The sequence below is a fragment of the Neophocaena asiaeorientalis genome, unplaced genomic scaffold (assembly GCF_003031525.2).
Source record: "Neophocaena asiaeorientalis asiaeorientalis breed wild unplaced genomic scaffold, Neophocaena_asiaeorientalis_V1.1 scaffold154, whole genome shotgun sequence".
NCBI classification, from domain to species: Eukaryota; Metazoa; Chordata; class Mammalia; order Artiodactyla; family Phocoenidae; genus Neophocaena; species Neophocaena asiaeorientalis.
The window spans coordinates 1,875,285-1,900,731 of record NW_020172982.1 but is presented as its reverse complement, the minus strand read 5'-3'; the positions used below and the strand labels follow the sequence as shown (position 1 = coordinate 1,900,731).

The following is a 25,447-nucleotide window of genomic DNA, read 5'->3' as shown; positions in this document are numbered from 1 at the left end:
GGCTTTTCACTGCTGAGGGCACAGGTTCAATCCCTGGTCGGGGAACTAAGATCCTGCAAACTGTGCGGGCACAGACAAAAAAAAAAAATCCTAAATATTTAAGTGTGCAAACACTTATTTCACGTGTTCATTTACTTATCTAACAAATATTTATGGAGCTCTCCCCACATGGCAGGTATATCTGCTTATTATAAGTCTATGCATTGGCCCCTGGGTTAAAACAGCAAGCAAGGCAGGACTGGAGAGACAGACATTAATTAAATCATCACACAAATGCATCATTAGAAACTCACTCAAATAAAGGGAAAGTATCAGGAGTTGTGAAGGTTTTTAAGGACAGAGGATTCACGTGAGGCATTGGGAAACACTTTTTTTTTTTTTTTTTTTTTTTTTTTGGCTGCGTTGGCTCTTCGTTGCTGCGCACGGGCCTTTCTCTAGCTGCGGAGAACAGGGGCTACTCTTCATTGCGGTGGGTGGGCTTCTCATTGCGGTGGCTTGTCTTGTTGTGGAACACGGCCTCTAGGTGTGTGGGCTTCAGTAATTGTGGCTCGCAGGCTCAGTAGTTGTGGCGCAGGGGCTTAGTTGCTCCACGGCATGTGGGATCTTCCCTGACCCAGGCTCGAACCCCTGTCCCCTGCATTGGCAGGAAGATTCTTAACCACTGTGCCACAAGGGAAGCCCTGGGAAACACTTTTCTGATGGTGCTCAAATTCAGCTTGTGGAAGTGATGTTTTAGGTGAGAGATTAAGAATGAGTTAGAATTAACTGAGTGACAAGGAAGGAAAAGCATTCAGGGTGGAGGGAATAGCATGTACAGGCCTGAGGTGTGCAGAGTGTGGACATGATTGAGGAACTTTAAAGAAAGGGTCAGTGGGGGAATTCCCTGGCAATCCAGTGGTTAGTACTCTGTGCTTCCACTGCCGAGGTTCCAGGTTCAATTCCTGGTCGGGGAATTAAGATCCCCCAAGCTGCATGCAGTGTGGCAAAAAAAAAGAAAAGAAAAAGAAAAAAAAAGAAAGGGACAGTGGGAAGAGACAGGCTGAGGCTTTCTGCACAGCTTCATCTGCCATATCAGGGCTTCTGACCTTTATCCTAAAAGCAGTGGCTGGCTACTGAAAGGATTTAAGCAGAGGAGTGACCTGATTAGAAAATAAACTTAAAAAACAAAACCAAACACACAAAAACCTTGGCTTTTCACAAGGGCGTCATTGTTCTCTGTTCCTTCCTTCCCTCTCCAGCAGGCAGGCAGGTGACTTCCCCAGACACAGGGCTGCAGCTGGCTCAGGACAGACTAGAAGAGCTTGGTCCTGGGCCCAGTGGATGAATGGAGCTGAGCTGTGTTCTTTCCTCTCATGCTCTGTGTGTTCTGTGTGTTTCTGCCATTGAATAAATACTGGGTATTTATAAAAACTGTCAGCAAGCCACCCACTCCCTTTTCTCTGCCTCAGGCCCAGAAGCCCTCAAACAGTAACAGGCTGTACCAGAATCTCTGTGATATCCAGAGATCCAGCTCCTAAAGGACAGCTAAATATAACTCTCTTCCACACAGGCTGGTGTCTGTCATCTCCACTTTTACAATCCTAGCTGTGGAACATCCAGGAAACTTGAACTTGACGGGCGGTTTACACCAAACCAGGGAAGAGGGGTGTCACTGGGGAGGTGGGGTGACTTTCAGTATTTTCTTTTCTGGCCACCTTTCCATTGAGCCACAGGTCATGGATTGGCCTTCAGAGGGGAGAATGACAAGTGAAAGAATTTATTCCAGTGAGAGAAGGGCAAGAAGAGTGAAAAGGAGAGGAAGGACTTGTGAGTGTATTTGAACTTCAAAGTAATGAGACTCCAACTTCCTTCACAAAATGCACCTGTTACGGTCCTCGTCTTCCAAAATGAATTGATTTTACCTCCTTGCCTGGCATCGTAGAAAAGTCCCCCATTTTGTTGTTTAACACACTTGAACTTGACTCCCAGCTCTGTTGCTTACTCGGGGCAAGGTAACTCACCACCCAGAGCTTCAGGGTCCTTGTCTGTAAAATGGGTTAATGGTGCTTGTTTGCAAGGCTGTGTGACTGTGAGACAATGTGGATGGAATGCCTAGAAATAAGCAGGGACTTCCCTGGTGGTCCAAGGACTCCGCACTTCCAATGTCGGGGACGTGGGTTCGATCCCTGGTCCAGGAACTGAGATCCTGCAAGCTGTGCAGCACAGCCAATAAAAAAAAAAAAAAAAAAAAAAAAAAAAAAAACAGAAAAAGAAACATAAATAAGCACCGGCTTTGTTATTATCCAGTAATGCATCTGTGTGTCTCTCTTCCTCATGACACTGAGCTCCTCAAGTGCAAAGAACTCTCACTGGACTTTATATCTACTATCTACTCCTGCAAGTACTCAAGATATAAAATGAATGGTTGATGTAGTTATCTAATAGTGAAGGAATTCCTCTCTTCCTGCCCAAGATGGTCAATCTTCTAATTTCCTACACCCTTGACTGTTTATTTAGACACAAATTGGGAAAATAAAATTAGTGGATACACTTCCAGAAAGATAGTTTCCTACAATGTTTCTACTTACACATACACATACATATTTTAAATTAAATAACTTTATCTTTAAAGCAGTTTTAGGGTTACAGAAAAATTGAGCAGAAAGTACAGAGATTTTTCACATGCCCCTTCACTCCCTTCCCTCCACTGTATTAACATCTGGCAATAGTGTGGTACATTTATTACAACTAATGAGCCAGCAATGATACGTTGTTATTGACAAAGTCCATAGTTTACATTAAAGTTCACTCTTTGTACATTCTGTGAGTTTTGACAAATGTATAATGGCATGTAGCCACCATTACAGTTTCATACAGAATAGTTTTGCTGCTCTAAAAAGCCCCTGTGCCCACCCATTTATCCCTCCCACCCCACCCCCCCAACTTTTTTTCCCCCCAACCCCCCAACCCCTAGAAACCACTGATCGTTTTACTATCTCCGTAGTTTTGTCTTTTCCAGAAGTGGTGTAGCCGGAATCATACAATATGTTGCCCTTTCAGATTGGCATCTTTTACCTAGTAACATGCATTTAAGATTTATCCATGGATGCAATGTTGGGAGGCCCACACGGCTAGGAGGTTGAGGGCAGCCTCTGGAAACTGAGGGCTACCTCCAGTGAACAGTCAGCAAGAAGCCAGGGTCCTCCGACTTGGAAATGCAAGGAAATGAACTCTGCTATCGACATGAGTGAACTTGTGAGTGTATCCTTCCCTAGCTGAGCCTCCTGATGAGAACCTAGCCCTGACCAATATCTGATGGCAGCCTTACAGAAGACCCACCCAAGCTGTGCTGCACAGAAATCATGAGGTAATAAATATATGTTGATTTAAGTTACTAAATCGTGGTAGTTTACTATGCAGCAATAGATAACTAATATACTCTTGTTGAGAGATATTTGGGTTGTTTCCAGTTTTTCCTGACTATCAACTATGCTAATATAACTGCTCTGATGCACGTCTCCTTGGTGCATACCCACAATTGTTTCTATAGAGCAAATTACTCGAAATGGACTCGTAAGCATAAGGCATTGGGCAAGACAGAGGGTGGCAAACTTTTTCTGGGAAGGACCAGGTAGTAACTGTTTTAAGCTCTGAAGGCCCTGTAGTCTCTGTTGCAACTATTCAATTCTGAAATCGTATTACGAAAGTGCCAAAGACAATCCACGTGCGAATGAGCATGGCTGTGTTTTAGTATTTCATTTGTGAACGCTGATACGTGAATTTTGAAGTCTTTGCCTTTATTCATATTTTCTTTTATGTTCTTGGTAGTGTTTTACAGTTTTTTTCATATGAATTTTTCCCTCATACTTTTTTTGAGTTTCTTTTTTTTAAAACGTTCTTTTTTAAACGCTGCATTGGGTCTTCATTTCTGCGTGTCAGCTTTCTCTAGTTGTGGCGAGCGGGGGCTACTCTTCACTGCGGTGGGCGTGCGTCTCATTGCGGTGGCTTCTCTTGTTGCGGAGCATGGGCTCTAGGCACGCAGGCTTCAGTAGCTGTGGCTCACAGGCTCAGTAGTTGTGGCTCATGGGCTTAGTTACTCTGCGGCATGTGGGATCTTCCCGGTACAGGTATCAAAACCGTGTCTCCTGTATTGGCAGGCTGATTCTTAACCACTACACAACCAGGGAAGTCCCGGGTTTATTTCTAAATTATTTTCTTGTTGTAATATCTAGTGGGTTCTTTTTTCTCCTGTATTTCAAATTATTTTTTGTACATTAATTATGTAATCCTCCACCTTAGAAGGTTTCTTTATTTTTTCTTTATATTTGGGCAAACGTAGTACAAGTTGTCATTTTAGTGGACACGTGATATTCTCAAGAATATTAAAGGCTTGGGACATCCCTGGTGGTCCAGTGGTTAAGAGTCCACCTTCCAATGCAGGGGATGCGGGTTCAATCCCTGGTCTGGAAAGATCCCACATGCCGCGGGGTGACTAAGCCCACACAACTGGAGTTGAGGCCTGCACGCGACAACAAAGAGACTGCATGCCGCAACTAAGACCTGACGCAGCCAAAAATAAATTTTAAAAAAGGACAAAGTCTTAAGACCCTGAAATACCTTTGCATCGTTTCCTGCCCACTCTTTTAAGTTGCTTTTGAAACATGTATATGTACATATTACATACGTGTGTGTGTGTGTGTGTGTGTGTGTGTGTGTGTGTGTGTGTGTGTGTAAAGGTGACATGGAGCTAGGGTGGTGAGGATGGATATAGACATAAGCAGGGCCGAAAGTGAGCAGAAAGAAACAAATAGGTGAAAGTGGATCATAGGGAGAGAATTTAATGGAAATGTTTATGCAAAGGTGGTTGTGGAACGTGGGGAGACTAAATAATGTTACTATGTTAATATTAATAACAATTACGTATTGAGCATCTACGCTGTACACTGTGCTCAGTGTTTGACAGACATCGCTCATTTCACATCAACCAGCAAGGCTCCTAGTATTATCTCTATTTCACCGCTGACAAACTTGGGGTCCCAAATGGCTAGATAACCTAAGAGCACCAACAAACCAGCAGCAAGCTGGGATTCGAGTCCAGCCGGCGTGCTCCTAAGCCTTTGCTACTTTCATTCTGCTGTGTTGACTTTCCGTGGGTCGGATATCCCGCAAGTAGCAGCATCCACATGAAGAGGCCTGGACCTCTGTGTTCGTGTTCATTGTGATGTTATTATAGCAAACAAAACAGAACAGAAACAACCACTTCATTACAGGTAAATGGTTCAATAATCTACGTTACATGCTTACACTTACTGTAGAATATAATACAGTGGTTAAAAAGAATGGGGTAGGGGGAATTCCTTGGCGGTCCAGCGGTTAGGGCTCAGCACTCTCACTGCCAAGGACCAAGCTTTGATCCCTGGTCGGGGAACTAAGGTCCCACAAGCCATGCAGCATGGAAAAAAAAAAAAAAAAAAATGGAGTAGGTTGTTAGGAACTGACTATCAACCTAAAAAATCATCACCCCGTACTAGACCCCATACTAGTAAGTGACGGGAAACATTTACAGAATAATATTACGATTATGCTGCCATGTTATTTTTTAAGATACAGAAAACAAGACTTAATGGAGTCTACAAGCGTATTCCTGTATAAAAATTCATCAAGCTGTACATTTAGAATTTCTGCAACTGACTGTAAGCAAATTAAATCTGAATTTCAAATTAGACTGTGTCTATGTTTTCATGCACATACATATGAAAATACATAGAAACCGGTCTGGAACAATTTACACCCAATTTTTGGCAGTGGTAACTTTGGGGAAAGGAAGATCTCTTCTTTTCCTCTACATACTTCTGTATTGTTTGAATATTTTAAAAAGGTGTCATTGGGTGTCTAATAAATACATAGAAGTACCTGTTTTTGTCAATAAAAGAAATAACATAAAATAATTAATCAATTCATAGACAAAATTAACAGACAGCAAATACACTTTGGAAGAAAAGAAGCTACTGAGAATCCATGTAGAGATAGACCCAACTGCTCCCTTGCAAAGTATTTCAGGAATATGTTTTCTCTATTTTTGCCTCTCTGGAAAGAAGTTGACCCTAAGTCACTTTTCTAAGGAGGTTTTCCTACAACCCTAATCACCAGTGGGCCTGAGGGCTGCATGTGGAGATATGAACACTCAGCCACCCTAAGAGAGATACCTGACCCCGCCCGGGAGCTGGAGCTGACAGGAGACTCAGGACTTGCTTGAAAGAACTGCCTCAGTAACCTTCCCACACTGACGTGGCATGGGTGTGATGCAGCTGCTGGGAGTGATCCGGCAGTACACCTGCATGTGTGGTGTGAAGGAATTACGGAATAAGGAATTCATTCTGGGGGACCTCCCTGGAGGTCCAGTGGTTAAGACTGTGCCCTTCCAATACAGGAGGTGTGGGTTTGATCCCTGGTTGGGGAACTAGGATGCCATGTGCCGTTCGCCACGGCAAAAAAAAAAAAAAGAATTCATTGTTGAAATCTGACCTCACACAATTTGTGGAAGGAGCCGGGCAACTGAACATCTGGGAAAGGAAGCTGGAAGGACCAGAGGAGTCCGTAGCCAGTCTGAGAAGCCAAGGATATCCAGCCACTGAAGTAGGACCACAGAAGGCATGCTGATGGAGGAATCTGGAGGGAGTATTTGCCTTTGGGAGTCCGCTTGCTGGTGGATCTGGGGCTGCTGTTGGCAACGTAGAGGGAGCGAGGACAAGCTGGACCTGCTAGGCACCTCTGCATCTGGGATCATCTCATTGAACCATGGCAGCGTTCAGATGTACTGCCCCCAAATTCCTTTCTTGCAAGTCTAACCTGGAACCACACAGGGAAAAGGATTCTGGAAAACATACTTTCTAGCCTAACCAAGTTAATGGTGGGAGATGATTCTGGAGGAAAGGTGGTGAGTTCCATTTTGGACATGTTAATTTGGGGTTGACTGGAATACGTGCTCGTGGTGATGTCCAGTAAGTAGTCGGGCTTGTCCAATCTTCTTCAATATGCAAACAAGCTGTTCTAAGACTCTAGTTCTAATACAGGCCTGGGGTGAGAAAGTGGAAGGCCGCTGTGGATTAAGAACCTAGGAACTAAAGATATCGACCAGGAATAAAGTTAGCCTCAAGAAATACAGTGCAAAAACCAAAAAGCCCGTACCTTTCAAGCAGTGACTTGGGGCGGCAGGATGGGAGTGGGGATGGCGAGACTCTCCAGGGCAGGTAGGAAGGGGTGCTGGAGAGATGGCTTGAGATACCTTACCCCTGAGTGGGAAGACAACTGTACATTAATTGAGAGTCACTCTTTTCTTTTCTTTTCTTTTCGCGGTACACAGGCCTCTCACTGTTGTGGCCTCTCCCGTCGCGGAGCACAGGCTCCGGACGCGCAGGCTCAGTGGCCATGGCTCACAGGCCCAGCCGCTCCACGGCATGTGGGATCTTCCCGGACCGGGGCACGAACCCGTGTCCCCTGCATCGGCAGGCGGACTCTCAACCACTGCGCCACCAGGGAAGCCCACTCTTTTCATTTTTTAAGTCTTATTATGCAGGCATAAGGCAGTCTATTCAATGAATGATCCTTATTTCAGAAATTTCAAAGACAAGTTTGTTACTTAACACAATTTGTGACCTTATTGCTTCACAGTTCTTCAGAATCATAGAGTGAGTTCTGACTGAGGTTCCAAGTGATGTAGTAAACATTCCAAGCAGAGAGGTCCACCAGCAAGTCAGGGGACCCTCCCACCAGCATCACCACCATCACCACTATCACCCACCCCTCTACTCCTACCACTGTCAACACTAGCCAGGTTGGAGGAACAGAGGCTGGGAAAGGTGGTAAAGAGAGGGTAAAGGATGGTGGCAATCCCAAAGGAACATGGAAGTTAATAGCGCTTTCAGGTAACGTTTCTTCATTTGTATTGGATAACAAATGTAGTCAATGAACAATTATATCTGCAGTTTTCTTTTTCCTCCACTTTCTCAGTCATCAAATGAAACTTTGGCTTCCTGTTAGACTATGTACGTGGAGGAGTGGTATATTCCTCCGACTACCTTATACAAAAAGGGCTTCTGTCTCTCTCTCTCTCCTCTTATTCTGCTATATTTTTCATGATAGTACTTATCTCTGATATTATGTGTTTCTATGTTTCCTTTTTTTTTAATTATTATTATTATTTTTTGTGGTACACGGGCCTCTCACTGTTGTGGCCTCTCCCGTTGCGGAGCACAGGCTCCGGACGCGCAGGCTCAGCGGCCATGGCTCACGGGCCCAGTCGCTCCGTGGCACGTGGGACCCTCCCGGACTGGGGCATGAACCCGTGTCCCCTGCATCGGCAGGTGGACTCTCAACCACTGCGCCACCAGGGAAGCCCCATGTTTCCTTTATTTACTGTCTGTCTTTCACATCAGAATACAAGTTTCATTACAGAAAATGCCTTTGTTCGCATCTCTATCCCAAGCAAATAAACCAGTACCTGGCAAATTGCAGACATCCAAGTGTTTGTTGAATGAATGAATGAATGAACGAATATATGAAGATGCATTACATTCTAAGAATGGCTCCACGTGAGAGAGAGTTGTATTATGGCTCTATATAGGAAAATAAAATTCTGATATAACTTTATTTTTATCTGATGACTCTAGGTCTAACTATAGAATTGGTATGCCTTATATATTGTCCCAACAGTTCTACAAGCCTCAGAATAACTGTATCCTTTATATGAATATTACCAAATAATAGCAATTTTAAAATATTTGACATACATTTTGGTCAGAGAGCTGAAAAGATTTGCCGGTACCCATTTTTTCCACTACTTCTCTGTGTGCCTGTCCACCTCCTCGGCTGGGTCGTCTTCATCCTTCTGCCTGCTAGCTGGTCATCCCTTTGGTTTGGCCTTGGAGCCCTTGCTGCTTTCTCAACTGAGCGTTTTTCTAGGTCGGCTTCTCAAGTGTCATGGTGCCATTCCTAGCCAGATGAAGTTTGGGCCCCTGGTTGAGCCCTGTCATGGGGCTCTGTCCTGGCTTCATCTGACCTGTCTGGTTCTTTGTATGAGCACATGGGTGGGTGGGACTACAGACTCCTCCCCTCATAGCTTCAAGGGCAAGACACCAGCCTTATTCGTAAGCTGCACTGTAGCTGTACAGTAGCTGGCCTGTTGTAGGTATTGAAGAAGTGAATGGATGCTGACTAAATACTGAAATATCGATGAGTGAGATTGATAGAACTGGGGGGTTTGCTTTAAAATACTCCAGCAAAAATGAGTAAAATGAAATAATGTGGCTGAGGACACAGTGGAAACGAGAGTGAAAAAATGTTGGTAATGGTTGAAGCTGGTGATGGGTATATGGGGCCTCATTATATGTTTCCATTTCTGTGTGATTTTAAATTTTTCCATTAAAAAAAGAAACAAGTTTCTTTTAGATTCTTATGGTGGTTTTCTGCTGCTAAATCCAAATATTTGTACATTTTATAGACAACATTAATAAAATATATTGTTTTAATTAAGATAACTGAGTAAAGAAAAAGTTAAAAATAGAAAAACAAAACAAAAAAAGAAACCAAAATTGGTTGGTGAGGCAAAGCCAGGAAAGCTTGCTACTAGGCTAATAGTTCAATGAGCATTTATGGAGGGGAAATTTGTAAATGAAATTTTACTGTAGGGATGAGTAGCTGTATCCAATAGAGTTGCGCACATCAGGGAATTAAATACACATAAGGAAAGGAGCAGACTAAATATACCCATATCGAATACAATTCATATATGAGTTGAGTTGAAGTTAGCTAATTTTTTAAAATTAAATTGAAGTATAGTTGATTTACAATGTTAAGTTTCTGCTGTACAGCAAAGTAATTCAGTTATACATATGTATACTTTTTAAATATTCTTTTCCATTGTGGTTTATCACAGGATATTGAATATAGTTCCCTGTGTTATACAGTAGGGCCTTGTTGTTTCTCTATTTTATATATAGTAGTTTGTATCTGTTAATCCCAAACTCCTCATTTATCCCTCCCCCACCTCCTTTTCCCTTTGGTAACCATAAGTTTGTTTTCATTTTTTAAATTTATTTTATTGAAGTATAGTTGATTTACAGTGTTGTGTTAATTTCTGCTATACAGCAAAGTACTTCAGTTATATCAATATATAACTGAATATATTCTTTTTCGTATTCTTTTCCATTATGGTTTATCACAGGATACTGAATATAGTTCCCTGTGCTGTACAGTAGGACCTTGTTGTTTATCCATCCTATATATATAATACTAGTTTGCATCTGGAAGTTAGCTGGTTTTAAGATATCACATTTCATAAACATTTAAAGTCACTAACTTTGATTTTTCAGGTTTTAAAATATTTTGTAACCAAAGCATTTTTTTTCAGGTCTCTCATACCTCTTTCAAAGATCTCCTTTCAAAGATCTCCTGCCCTAGGAATTGCCCATAAAAATGGATACAAATGGCTTCATAGGCTGAGTACTGTTGTAGATGCTTCAGATAGGAAGGAGTGTAAGAAAGGATGTCTGCTTTCTGGAAATTTATTATCCAGCTCCTCTTCTTTCCTCAGGCCATACCTCTTTCCCTTTGCAGTCCTAAAAATTTCTGTCCTTACTATCCATTCTTTTCATCATTCTGCTTGGTTTTGGCATCTCCCTTTCATTTTCTTGAGAACTCTTTAATTAGGACAAAAGCATTTTTTAAAAATTATTGTATTTCTTTATATAATATTATATAAATAAATTATTTTATTATTAGGACAAAATCAAATACAAAAATAATTATGCTTTATATTTGAAATCACATTCCTAGATCTCAAGGATATACCTTCACTTGCCTAGATAAAATATTGTGCTGAGTATTTGTTCTTAGAAGTCTAGCTGACTTTCTGGAGATTTTGCTGAATTCCATTTGGGGCTGCACAGGCCAATCACCAATTCCTTAAGTACTTACTATGTGTTTTGGGGGGGAATCACAGAAAGAGGAATAAGAATATTCTAGGCCAATATAAAATCTCAAGGATCCAAAACAAATTGCAAAGATAGGGGCCTGCTTGAAGAGATTTTCAGTGCATCATTCCAGGCATGTAAATATCTTTTATCCTGTTTGCAGAGTGTTTTGGAAATCAAGGCAATTGTACACAAGAAAACTGACATATGATTCAGATGAGGGAGTCCCACTTACCTGGAGAAGAAAGCATTTTAAAAGGAAAAAGAAGAGACCATCACGAAGTGCAGGTCTACAATGAGATGATCACATTTCCCTGTTCCATATGCAAGCATGAAACGGACCTACCTGGAATATTCCTCCATAAAAAGCAGCATGTAGCTCTGGCTACATTGGGCTTTCAGTGGATGGATGGGAAGAAACCAGGGCTCTCAGAGATTGCTGATCAGAGGCAGTCCATCATTGCTAAACTATTGTCATCTTTTGCATTTACTGAAAAAATCTTACAGAGCATTAATAATGCTTCTGAGCTCCTTTGCAAGAAACAAATACCAGCCTACTATAAGATTATTGATAACATTCCCAAGAGTTCAATATATCCTCAAAAAATCTGTCACCTATTAATTAAAGGAGCAGCCATTTGCGAAGACAGGAATTCTACCTGGAAAGCTGACATGAATGATAGATTCACTGTCGTGAATAATTTTGGCAACAAACCCAATGTGTGTTTTTTTGGTTTGTTTGATGGACATCACGGTGCCTCGGCAGCAGACTTGACATCAGTGGAACTCCCAGTTTTACTTCTCCACCAACTTTCCAGACTTGATCCTTCCTACCAAATGACCCCTGAAGAGCAAAAAGTAATCAATTCTTTTCACACAGTGTTTAGAGAAGACTACAGAGCTATAGAAGACACCTTCTCCTCCATAAAGAAAAAGACAAAAGCATTGAAAAGTGAGTATGAGAACATACACAAAGCCTTTGCAAAAGCATTTTGGAGAATGGACAGGCTTTTACGTCTTGGAAGGAAAGAAGTGTCCCGGGCTCGATGGAGCGGCTGTTCTGCAGTTACTTGCATATTGGAAGGCAACATTAAAAGTCCCAAAGCTAAGAAGTCTTTGAGAAGATCCAATGACCTTGATGCTTCTTTGGTCCCTTTCCAGGGGATGCCGAAAATAATTTCTGGAGTGCTACATATTGCAAACACTGGTATGTATATTGAATGGTGCCAGGTTACACCTTAACATGTTTTATTCCTGGCAGCAAAACCTCTCTTGCTTCCAGAATTATCTAGTGACCTATTATCTAATGACTTACTAGTGCCCAGATATTTCACTGACCAATTTAAGAAACGAGCAATAACCACAGTTTAAATGTAGATTTGCAGGCACAAAATGAATTGTAATTACGTCTCAAGGAGGCACGTACATGAAATAATGTGACCAAAACATGACGTTTTCTAAATGGGGTAGCAACACAACTATTGATAAAGGCAAAGCAAATCTATTACATTTGCTCAGATCGGAATGAAACCAAAACATTTCCCACACTTCCCTTTTTCCGGAGAATGGAAAGTTCTTTGAGTGTTGTTAGTATAGCTGCTAAACTGGTCAGTTTTTCTGGTAACTAACATATTTGCAACAGGTCACTCTTGTGCTCACTGGCCAAGTTGCATCGATTTCATCTTAGGAAAAACAATCGTTCATGATTCAGTTTTATAGGCGTGTATTTCCTTCTCCAAAAATTTTGGCTGGATTCTTTTAATTTTATTTCAAGAAGCAATTCTTTTGACATGCTGTGCTAAAGTTCTAGCTAAGGAGCTTGCCAAAATCGAAAGCCCAGAGGTAAAACAGTTTTAGCCAAGTTAACCTGAGTTCCATGCTCATTTCCATGAGATGCTTAACTAGGGTTCCACCACCCCTTGGTAGAATTATTATTAATGACAGTGTCCACTTACTGAATATTGCGCACAGAGTAATTTCTCATGTAGTCTTCCAAGAACTCTGATATCTAAAGATATCTAAGTATTGTTTTAAAAAATATATATTCGACATGTAACATTGTGTAAGTTTAAGAAGCAAAACATGTTAATTTGATACATTTTTATATTGTAACATGATTGCCATTGTGGTGATAATTACCACTTCTATCACATTACATAATCATCATTTCTTTATAGTGGTTGAAAAAATTAAGTTCTAGTCTCTTAGCAAGTTTGATGATTAAAATATATACGTTCTCTCTGTTCCCAATATTGTGCATTAGACCTCTAAGACATATTTACTGCTCATTGCAAGTTTGGACCCTTAAACCACATCTGTTCTCCTTCCCAACCCCTGCCGCCATTTCTAAGTGGTGTTGACCCAATTGTCCAGATGAGAAAATAGAAGCTCGGAGAGGTGAAATTATTTGTTCAAGGTGTCAGAGGTAATAGAAATTGGAGTTGGAAATCAAACTGCCTCTGAAGGGGGTTGCTTCCAGATTCTGAGGAGTCTGGGCCTCAGGGAGTGGGACTTTGGCCCACACCAGGGCCAGATATACTCACCAAGACCATTACAATGTCAAGGTCCCTGGAAGCCGGCCTGTTTCTGATCTAACTCTGGTTGTGAGCCCAAAATGAGAACACCAGATGAAGCAATACCATGGAGCCAAGTGCAATGCCAATTCCCTTGGAGCATTTGCCATTTCTCAGGCCCTACCCTGAGGTTCCAAAGTGCTTCAGAGCAGGCCTACTTCATGGATGGAGAGTTTTCAGATTTCAAACTAATCTGGGAACTGACCCATATCCTTGGACTTTGGACCTCTATTAGAAAATATCATTTGATATCATGGATCCTGGGAAATTAAAGGAAAATATACGAGATACTCAATAAGTAGATACTATCATCAAATGTTCACTTTACTATGATTCATTACTTCCAAGCCCACTGTTGTTTGGCAGGTTCTAATTTCCAGGTCAAACATTTTTTTGGATCTAATTTACAGGCTTACATACATAACTGTGTTAAAATGTTTTCATTTGGGCATCCTTCATTCTAATAGAAACAAATAAGTAGGGGGAAAAAATCCAACTTGTGAAAGGGAGGTCCTGATTTATGATACAAAAGTGCTCCTAAAAGAAAGTAATTTAAATGAGTTACAAAAAATAAATGTTCACACAAATTTATCAAGGGCATGTTTTGTATTTTATAAAACAAGACCTATAAAGATAGCAAGGGAATTCATTTTTCTTGTTTAAAATTTGTCAAATACCAGTATCATCACAACTCTGGAATTAAAACCAAGAAAAAAACTCCACCTCACTTTATAATGAAACATTAGTGTGGTGATACAGTCATTGAATAAGTGTTGAATTTGTGCATGTGGAAAAAGGTCCTTCCAAACAGACATTCCTGACTTTTTGTTCTTAGTACTTCTCATTTATATTGCATTTTATCACTTCTCCTGGTGCTCTCTTATTTTACTTCACTTAATCCTCACAGGATTAAAACTCAAACATATTGATACAGCATACATAATTACACTTTTTTCACAATATCAAATAAACCACAAATTTTTACATTTCTAATTAACCAATTACACTTTTTTCACATCAAATAAACCACAAATTTTTACACTTCTAATTAACCACACTAGTTCCTTATAAACATATGGGATTCTTATTTGATCCCTTATATCCTTTTCCCCAATGATTTTATATTTAATAGCTTTATTGAGACACAACTCACAAAGCACACAGTTCATCCAGGTAAAGTCTACAGCTCAATGATTTTTAGTATATTCACTGATACAGCCTTTTCTCCCCATCTTTTTATCTTTGAATCAAGTGTCTTCTTAGAGAACATATAGTTGGATCTTGTTTGTATTCATTTACTGTGGGTGTTGTTACAAATTTACCATAGATTTGGTGGCTCACACAACAGAAATTTATTCTCTTACAGTTCAAGAAGTTCTAAACCAGCATAACTGGCCCAATGTCTTCATGGCAGTGCTCCCTCCAGAGGATGTGGGAAAGAATTTGTTCCCTGCTCCTTCCACCTTCTGCTTGGCTGCCAGTATTCCTTGGGTTGTGGCCACATCACTCTGATCTCAAATGTGCCTCCATGTGCACATTTCCTTCTTCTGTGTCTGTAGCCAAATCTCCCTCTTGTGGTTGAATTTAGAACCCACCCAGACAATCCAGTGTTAAGCATCTCAGGATCATTAATCACATCTTCAAAGTCTTTGCCATATAAGGTAATATTTACAGGCTCCAGAGATTAGGTTCTGATATCTTTGGGGATTTTATTCAGCCAGCCACCATGTTTGTTTGTTTGTTTTTCCATTCTGCCAAACGTTGCCTTTTGATTCAAGTATTTAATTCATTTACATTTAAGGTAATTAATTATATGGTAGGATATATGTCTGACATTTTGCTGTTTGTTTCCTATATATACATCTTTTGTTTTTCTATTCCTCCATTACTGCTTTCTTTTTTTTCCTCAACTAAGATTAGTCATCCTTTTTTTAAAAATTTAATTTAATTTTTTTTTTATACAGCAGGTTCTTATTAGTCATCCATTTTATACACATCAGTGTATACATGTCAATCCCAAGCTCCCAATTCATCACACCAACCCCCCCACCCCCCGCCGCTTTCCCCCCTTTGTGTCCATATGTTTGTTCTCTACATCTGTGTCTCAATTTCTGTCCTGCAAACCAGTTCATCTGTACCATTTTTCTAGGTTCCACATAATGTGTTAATATATGATATTTGTTTTTCTCTTTCTGACTTACTTCACTCTGTATGACAGTCTCTAGATCCATCCACATCTCAACAAATAACTCAGTTTCGTTCCTTTTTATGGCTGAGTAATATTCCATTGTATATATGTAACACATCTTCTTTATCCATTCATCTGTCGATGGGCATTTAGGTTAGTTCCATGACCTGGCTATTGTAAATAGTGCTGCAATGAACACTGGGGTGCATGTGTCTTTTTGAATTATGGTTTCTCTTTTTGAATTATGGTTTCTCTTTTTGAATTATGGTTTTCTCTGGGTATATGCCCAGTAGTGAGATTGCTGGATCATATGGTAATTCTATTTTTAGTTTTTTAAGGAACGTCCATACTGTTCTCCATAGTGGCTGTATCAATTTACATTCCCACCAACAGTGCAAGAGGGTCCCCTTTTCTCCACACCCTCTCCAGCATTTGTTGTTTGTAGATTTTCTGATGATGCCCATTCTAATTGGTGTGAGGTGATACCTCATTGTAGTTTTGATTTGCATTTCTCTAATAATTAGTGATGTTGAGCAGCTTTTCATGTGCTTCTTGGCCATCTGTATGTTTTCTTTGGAGAAATGTCTATTTAGGTCTTCTGCCCATTTTTGGATTGGGTTGTTTGTTTCTTTAATATTGAGCTGCCTGAGCTGTTTATATATTTTGGAGATTAATCCTTTGTCCAATGATTTATTGGCAAATATTTTCTCCCATTCTGAGAGTTGTCTTTCCGTCTTCTTTATGGTTTCCTTTGCTGTGCAAAAGCTTTGAGGTTTCATTAGGTCCCATTTGTTTATTTTTGTTTTTATTTCCATTACTCTAGGAGGTGGATCATTTCAGTCTCGGAAGGTTGCGCTTTTCTAAGAATTTGTCCATTTCTTCCAGGTTGTCCATTTTATTGGCATATAGTTGCTTGTAGTAATCTCTTAGGATGCTTTGTATTTCTGAGGTGTCTGTTGTAAATTCTTTTTCCTTTTCTAATTTTACTGATTGGAGTCCTCTCCCTCTTTTTCTTGATGAGTATTATTTTGTATTAGATAGTTTCTAGTACATCATTTTAATATCGGCAGGCAGACTCTCAACCACTGTGCCACCAGGGAAGCCCCCTCTTACTATATATATTTTTAAAATATATATTTTTAGTGGCTATTCTGAGGATTATAATAAAATCTTAACTTAAAAACAATTTGGCTTGCATTAATGCCAACTTAACTTCAAGATATATATGGCATCTTTGCTCCACTATAGCTCTATTTCCTGCAGCCTTCTTTTTACTTTATAGAATTACATCTTTACACATTACAAGCCTATAAAGTTTTATATTATTGTTTTATGCAGCTTTCTTCTAAATAAGACAGGAAAATAAAAGTGTTAAAAATAAAATACATTTTTTACTGTTTTATATTTACCTATATACAGTTGACTCCTGAACAACATGAGTTTGAACTGTGTGGGTCCCCTTATATGCTGAATGTTTTCAATAGTAAACACACTATTACAGAATCCATGGTTGACTGAATCTGTGAATATGGAACTGCAGCTATGGAGGGCTGTCTATTGGACTTGAATATCCACAGATCTGTTGTGTCCTGAACAGTGCTCCCCAGATACTGAAAGACAACTGTAGTTACCTTTCTTTTTTTGTGTGGGTTTGAGTTACAATCTAGTGTTTTCATTTTTGCCTGAAAGACTCCCTTTAGCATTTCTTGTATGGAAAGTCTACTAATGATGAATTCTCTCAGTCTTTTTAAACTGGGAATGTGTTAATTTTTTCATTTTTAAAAGGATAGTTTTGTTTTGTTTTTTTTTTTTGCGGTACACGGGCCTCTCACTGTTGTGGCCTCTCCCATTGCGGAGCACAGGCTCCGGACGTGCAGGCTCAGCGGCCATGGCTCATGGGCCCAGCCGCTCTGTGGCATGTGGGATCTTCCTGGACCAGGGCACAAACCCGTGTTCCCTGCATCAGCAGGTGGACTCCCAACCACTGCACCACCAGGGAAGCCCTATTGATAAATTTTAAAACATTTTTCATGCAGTTAATTCTAATGCCTAGACTTCCTCACGGACAGCTTCTATTGACTTTCTTTCCTGTATATTGGCTATGCTTTCATTACTGTTTCATTACTCTCTCATTACTCTTTTTTTGTTGAAAACTGGACATTTAAAATAATATAGATGCCCTCCCTCTCCAGGGTTTGTTGTTGCTACTGTTTGTTTTGTGACTTTTATGAACTAATTCTGTAGAGTCTATATTCTGTCATGTGCAGACAAAAAGCCTGTGCTTGGTTATCTTAGTGTTCAGCTAAGGACTAGATGGAGATTTCCTTATATACCTACTACTAATAGCATGTCTTCCAGTCTTTGCTGAGGCTCTTTTTTGAGGCTTGTCTTGTAAAACATGGCAGGCAGTTTAAAATTCTGCCTATGCTTTTACTTCCTACTTGTGTTAATCATCAAGATTAGTCACAGGTGAGAAATTAAGGCTTGTTCAGGTCCTGGGCATGTATACAGCCTGCACATGTGCATGCTTTTCTGTTTCCCCAAGAGTATGTTTGAGCTTTTCAAAACCCTCTATAAGTTCTCATTCTTCAGCTCTTTCTTATATTTTTTGCAGTAGTCTCTTAGGATGCTTTGATCCTCTTGTCATCCCCAGATGCTTTCACTGCCTCAGGCAAGTGTGATTTTAAACAATTGCTGCTGATTGGTTTTGGCACACACTGAGGATGAGTTATTTGCATGGAGTAAGCTCTGAGTCAAGTCAAATGATGACAAGATTTGAGAATGGAGCTTTCCTCAGGGACTTGCAAGATAGTTCACATAAAGACAATTCTCCGGGGATAGATAATTTTAGGGAGGTCTAAAGCCATCCTTTCTCCTGCAGAGGCTGCTAGACTGTTGATTGCAGAGCTAGCATCACTATAAAACGTTTGGTTTTCAAGGCTACTGCAGAGCTGAAGACAAGTGGTTGGAAGTAGGCCAAGTTACAAGGACATGACCACTTGGTTTTACCTACTTTAAGTTGTTTCTCTTCAATGTTTCTCAGATTTTTGCAAGCCTTTGGTTAATTTCCAGCATTTTAGAAAAGTTGACTTTAACAATTCTTGTCAGTGTTCTCATTCCTTTTCCTGAGGAGTAGATTTTCAGAGATCCTTACTCTGCAATATCTAATCTTTTCTTCTGCAATATTGAACCTGCTGTTAATCACATCCAGTGTACTGTTCATTTTAAATTTTGTATTTTCATCTTCAGAAGTTTGATTTTTAAAATTATCTTCCATGTCTGAATTTCACTTTTTGAACACAGGCAATGCACTTATAACATTGAGAGTTCTTGCCTACTAATTCCAACATCTGCATCAGTTCTGGGCTGGTTTCAATTGATTTTTCATTGTATTATGGGTAGTATTTCCCTGCTTATTTGCATGCTTGCTGTTTTAGTTTCTTAGGGCTGCCATAACAAATTAGCCGAAACTTGGCAGCTTAAAACAACGAAAATCCATTCTCACAGTTCTGGAGGCTAGTTGACCAAAATCAAGGTGTTTGCAAGGCCATATTTCTTTCCTCCACTGTTCAGCATCAGTTTGAAATAGTCCATTATTCTGGCAGTCTGCGTGGTGGGTGAGAGGCATATATTTATTTTTGGTTCAATGTTGCAGTGAGGGCGTGGTTCTTTGGGCTCCTAGCTTTGTTGGGGAGAACGACTAGTTTTCCCCACCCTGAACAAGCCCTAGGTTTTGTTTCCTGTTCCATAACCCCGTGAAAAGTCTAAGCTCAGTTATTCAGCTCAATAAATGCTCTCAGGTAAAAACTGGCTTTTGCTCTTGGCATACTCTGGGATTCAGCCATTATTCTTTTGATGGGAGAATTCTTTACTTTCTTACTAGCTCAACAATGTACATGACTTAAAAGTATATACATTATCCAGGATATTTTCCTATTCTCAGTGGGAGTCAATCCAAGACCCACACTGGCACATTACTGCTCCTTTGTAATATTTGAGTGTTTTAGTGTATCTGCTATTCCAGTATCTTTATGTCTAGATTATACATATTTGTTAATACCTTCTTTTAATGAGGCCCCAGAAACTACCTTTTTTTCCTAGTGTCCTTGTTCTCTGTCCTGTGAGCTCACTCTAGCTCCAGAGGCCAAGGCATGACTTTACCCACTACTTCCCTATTACTCACAATTCTTTATTTGTTCCTCAAGCCCCCTTTCTTCTCTCTTCTTAAGGTTAACAATGACTCCTTTATCTAATCCTCACAACCTGTGAGGTAAGAATAATCCCATTTTAGTAGAAGCTTGAGGCTCACCAAAGCCTTATTATATATGGTTATATCATTAGTGAGCCAGAACCCATGTCCTTTAAAGTCTCATTACTTCAAATGAACACCAGCAGCTTCCTGCTTCTAAGGTGTCCCTTCATTCTTATGTGTCTTCACCTTCCTCATTCACAACTGATGCTGTGTACGCAGATCTTTTAATTTGTTGTGATTTTCCTATCTAGATGTGATTGTCCTTAGTGGTTAAATAAGTTGCTTTTAAAATTACTTCCAGCCCCATCTTTTCCCCCTAAAACCGAATTCAACTCCAGAATCACCTTAAGCAGGGGAAAAAAAAAAAAAAAAAAATATATATATATATATATATATATACACACACACACACATATACATATTCTTAAACAACACTGACCTTTTATAGACTTTTCCTTCCTCATCTCCCTTTTTTGGGGTATGTTGGTTTGTATATATGTGGACTCACATATATACAAACTGGATTCTGAGAATATAATCAACAAATATTTGACAGATAGTTGAGACTGATGTGTGAAGTACTGTTAGGCTCCAGTTGGAAAATGGTGAACTTGAGTTTCATGCTCACACATCTTACAAAACAATCAAAGGAATCTTTTGAACATACAGTGAAAACTAGCTCCACATCAATAAGGCTCTCATGCTAATCACCAGTAGGAAGAGTCAATACATGGCACCCATGCTTACAATTTCAGCCTTTTGCCAAAATTAGAATCCTGAAAAAAACTGGATGTAAGTTGTTTTCCTAACTTCATCTACAGGTGTTTCTACTATGCTTCCATTTTAGGGATACTTCACTAGGGTTTAAATTTCCTGTTTATGCTGCTTTTCAACTGCTCCCTTTTCTTTCTCCAATAACTATTTCCTCATTTCGCAAGTTCCAAGTTCTTGCTCCCTACTCCCTTAAGCCTATAACTCTTTTTAAGGATTTTCTTATAGTGTTTTTTTAAATGGGTCTGAAATGAAACATTCATAGCTTCATCTCAATCTCTTTTGGATACTCTCTTCAGCTGCTTTTCCCCTTCATGGAACAGAAAGGAAAATAACCTTTGTCAAGCGTCTACTTATTAAATTACCTTCTTAAACTCGACAAAAAATACTGCAGGTGGTAAATTGTTATGGAAATAAAGTGACTTAATGAAAGTCACACAGACAAAACTGGGATTGAAGTACCAAGTAGCAAGCTCTCAAGACTTTCCTCTTCCCCATGCTGCTGCTTCTAAGCCAAGCCATCTTTTTATCCAGGGCACTCGTGCACCTTAGGGATGTTTCCTTTTCTCATCACCATGTAACATTTCTCTTACTCTTTCCTCCAGTCCTTTCCTAAAACTTCCATTTAAATGACCTTCATGGCCCCATCTGGAAAAAAAAAAAAAAAAAGATCTTGCTCATTCAGATCTAGAATTCCGTTTGGGATTGATTCTAGAGGTCATTCTGAAGTTGACGGGGACACTCCTTTTCACAAACTAGAGACAACCCAGCAATTGCAGAAGGCAGTTATGTCATTGCCTTCTGCATAAGGAACACTTTGCCTGACTATACGTGTCATCTATTTTATTATTTATTTTATTGCTGAGTTGGGTCTTTGTTGCTGCGCACAGGCTTTCTCTAGTTGCGGCGAGTGGGGGCTATTCGTGGCAGTGTGCAGGCTTCTAATTGTGGTGGCTTCTCTTGTTGTGGAGCACTGGCTCCAGGTATGCGGGCTTCAGTAGTTGTGGCTCGTGGGCTCTAGAGCAGGCTCAGTAGTTGTGGCGCACAGGCTTAGCTGCTCCTCAGCATGTGGGATCTTCCTGGCGCAGGGCTCGAACTCATGTCCCCTACATTGGCAGGCGGATTCTTAACCACTGGCGCCACCAGGGAAGACCCCATACGTGTCATCTTAAAAAGGCTTAAATATCATCTCAAAGCAGTTCATTTTAGTTCCCATTAATGTCCTTAAACATGTTGCCCTTCCAGTAACACTGTTCCTTTTTTTTTTTTAATTGGAGTACAGCTGATTTACAATGTTGTTAGTTTCAGGTTCCACTTTTGTTTGATAACATTTTTCCGAACAGCACCATCTCTCCAACTACTGAAAGCTGGTAACTTTATGTCTAGGAATTTGAATACTCATTTATGCTCAGATTCATTATGTTTTTGTGTAAAGGTCTTCTTCATCACAGTTCACTGCTTATTCTCATTTCCTCCAAACAGATATTATAGGAACCCTTCTTTAAAGCCAATCTCTCAAACTGTCATGTCTTGCTCCTCTCTCTTCAGTTCTCCAAGACACATGGATATACAGTGTTATTTTTAAATCTCCCTCCAATTTCCGATCTTCCTTGAAGCTCTTTGTTCATTATTCTATTCTAGCTTTCAGCTTAATGCAGACAACCACTTTCAACAACCCCGATTGCAGCTGACAGCACATGCAACCCGAGGTCCAGGAAATACAACTATTAACTCTGCATATCCACTTTTTCGCCATTTCTATTCCATTGATACTCTTCCAGGGCCTCGTATCATCCTCTATTTCCTGAGCTATGCACGAATAGTTGAGAAACACTGGGTACTTCCCCTTCATTTTCTTCTTCCTTCATGCAAATTCACAAAGGTTAAGGATGTGAGTTAGTCAGAAGGCACCATTTATCAGGATGAATCAACTGTCCAAGTAATTAAATAACTCAAATCAGATAGCAAGTCAATGGCAGGGCAAAACCTGCAGCCATTACTTACTGTCCTCATTTTCTAGAAAATTTTATTGTGCTGAGCTTAGGGGATGTTCACAATAATAAAATCAATGAAAATGGCATTTCCTACTCTGTAGCACAGCAATTAAAAAAAAAAAGGCAAACAGTAGTACCTAAGATGTTTACCAAGCTCTCTGCAGAGGCAACTAAAATCAAAATACCAACGTATTACCCTTCCACTGTAACTACATAATCACATTAAATGCTTTTCAAATCACACAGAAGAAACACAATGCTTTTTCTTTTTGCTGAGTGAGCTTTGGCTTGCTACATGCAAATAAAACATTTAGAAGTCAGTGGATTGACTATTCTGAGCCCCTGTGTTTCCAGAGCTATGGTCGCACTATTTATATGTGTAGGTACACAAACAAAGAAATTTTCTAATTTAAAAGAGGAACTGAACCATATGTTCTCCTAAGAGAACAATTCAGTCTACCCAGTTGGCATGTTCAATACCAACCCATGCTGCTTTGCTGGTACAATAATTTAAAACTCAGAAGTCAAGAATTATTTTACTGATTTCTCTTCTGCAGAGTGTAAACAGAGTGACCAGCAAAAATTTAACAGAATATATTAATAACCAAACCGCAAATAAAAGAGGTCATTCAGTTTTGAGGACTATCATTTATACAGCTATCAGGTTTCCAAAATATTTTCCACACAGTCATCTTTTGGTCCCATCCAATAACTCAGATATTAACAATTGCCATTATGTAAATGAGCCAACAGGCTGACGCTATGCCTGACACTAATGCTTCACCAGCTCAGGCTCTGTCCAACATATTAGGTGTGTGAACCTTACCTTCTGAAACCTAAATCCCTTTACCTAAAACGTTAGGGGATTAGAAATGAAGACCTGCAACAACAAAATTCTGATTCCAGGTACAGTGCCATGTTTGAAATCAGAATATTCTAACGTAAATTTTGCCTATGATTCCAGCAATATTAACTCTCATAGGTGTTATAAATATACAATTATGTTCCTAAAAACTTGGGAAAGTCAATTTTTCCTAACAAACTAAAGGATTCTGAGTCCTTTTTCATATACCAAAGAAAATTTTGGTAATACAACCATCCTTCAATCTGTTCAGAGCATTATAAGATTTTCTTAAGATTTTAATAAAGCACACATCATAGGTTCATCTGAATCATGAACAAACTACAATCAGATTTTTAATACCTCAGTTTTCAATCAAAGGGTTTAATGTTGGTTAGCTATTAACCATTTAATACATTAATAACACGTATTTTTCTTCACGAGGCTGACAATTTCTTTTTAACACACATAACAAACCTAATAAGATGGACATTAACAGTGGCTTTCTAATTTTTTAATCACCCATACCTATAATATATTCAGGTTTTAACTTTGACCAGTTAAAAATTTACCTAACTGCACTCTTAGAAAAAAATCAAAGTTTGTACTTTTAATTGAAAAGGCATTTATTAAAACATTTTTAAAATGTCTGCTCTATGGAATATATGTTGGTTATAAAAAAGTTCAATTCTTGATTCTACAAATATGTAACACTCAGAAGCTGCTTCATAAAAAAATTACTTATTTTTCATTATCTGTAGTTATTTTAGTACTAAATTCAGTATTTTAAACACTAAATTGCTTAAAAATGAGGAATAAATTAGCCCCCCCATTTGAAATCTGAATTACTGTAAATCTTCTAATAATGATATCAATACTACATATATTTTAAAAATATTTTTGAGCGGCCTGATTTCTATTTATGAAGTTAACAGCATGCTTTGATATAAATGGTTATAAATCTCAAGGATCAATTTTTAAAAATAATCTTTTAGGTAATGTGCAAGCAGTCTTATGCAGAAATGGGAAAGGCTTCTGCCTAACCAAAGAACACACTACACGAAACACAGATGAAAGAAGAAGAGTACTTCAGAATGGAGCAATAATTAGTTCACATGAACCATACGGGCTCCTACAAGGGCAAACAAAAACCACACGAGGACTTGGATTTCATGGAAATCTCAAACTGAAAAAATTCATTATCCCAGCACCTCAAACTATTTCTGTGCCTATAGATGACTTATGTCAATTCCTTATCTTAGCTACTAATGGACTCTGGGAAGTTCTGGATACAAAGGAAGTCACTGCACTGACAATGACAGCTTTTCAAGTATATAAAGAAGCACAGTGTTCTATCACAGGAAACAAATTGTCACCATCCAAAGGGTCTCTGCTTTTCCCAATGGATGAACAAAACACATCTAAACCAGAAACTAACATCCACATAGTGTTTCAGGGCAAATCTGAAGAACGTGTGTCAACTATAAATTCAAGAGAAAATTTGTCAGATTCAAAATATTCTATTCGTAACCTTAAAAATATAGGAACATTTCCACCAAAAATGACTAAGCGTGATCCTTGCAGTGAGAAAGAAACTGATGGACCAACCAGTGTAGATGGTGTGCCAAAAGACTCAAGTGAAAAAGAGAAAGGATCATGCACTAAGAGTTTCTATGGAGGTGCTGCTGAGTATATCAGCCGTGAACTTGTAAGTGCTGCTTTGGCGGCTGGCTCCAGAGACAACATTACAGTCATGGTCACACTTTTCAATGGAAGCGAGTATCTCCAGAGAGCAAAAACATGAAGACAATTCTTCAGTGAACCAGATGCTAGGATAACATCAACACCACACAAATCATTTTTAAGAATGTAGTAAAGG

At 39.4% G+C, this 25,447-nt stretch overlaps 1 protein-coding gene and 1 long non-coding RNA gene across 3 annotated transcripts; one reads left to right on the top strand and one right to left on the bottom strand.

Moving 5' to 3' along the window:
* Positions 1-597: 597 nt before the first annotated feature.
* Positions 598-8,996, bottom strand: LOC112397779 (uncharacterized). Its single transcript, XR_003002874.1, has 3 exons — positions 8,769-8,996; positions 7,168-7,271; positions 598-2,192 (listed from the first exon to the last, which is right to left on the bottom strand). It is a non-coding gene; the product is annotated as an uncharacterized LOC112397779 (long non-coding RNA).
* On the top strand, positions 6,513-25,407 carry PP2D1 (protein phosphatase 2C like domain containing 1). Of its 2 annotated transcripts, none has more exons than XM_024742044.1 (3): positions 6,513-6,916; positions 11,113-12,156; positions 24,564-25,407. In XM_024742044.1, exons 2-3 carry the CDS (start codon positions 11,157-11,159, stop codon positions 25,370-25,372), a joined length of 1,809 nt encoding a protein of 602 aa, XP_024597812.1. In that variant the 5' UTR covers positions 6,513-6,916; positions 11,113-11,156; the 3' UTR covers positions 25,373-25,407. The 2 variants fall into 2 exon arrangements, with proteins under 2 accessions (XP_024597812.1, XP_024597811.1); XM_024742043.1 differs by lacking the exon at positions 6,513-6,916 and adding an exon at positions 7,662-7,904.
* The last annotated feature ends 40 nt before the right edge of the window (positions 25,408-25,447 follow it).

Excerpts from the sequence above, each read along its gene's own strand:
- PP2D1 (XM_024742044.1), top strand. The coding sequence starts at position 11,157 with ATGATTCAGATGAGGGAGTCCCACTTACCTGGAGAAGAAAGCATTTTA. Across the intron at positions 12,157-24,563 it reads GCTACATATTGCAAACACTG|GTAATGTGCAAGCAGTCTTA; the intron begins GTATGTATATTG and ends ATAATCTTTTAG.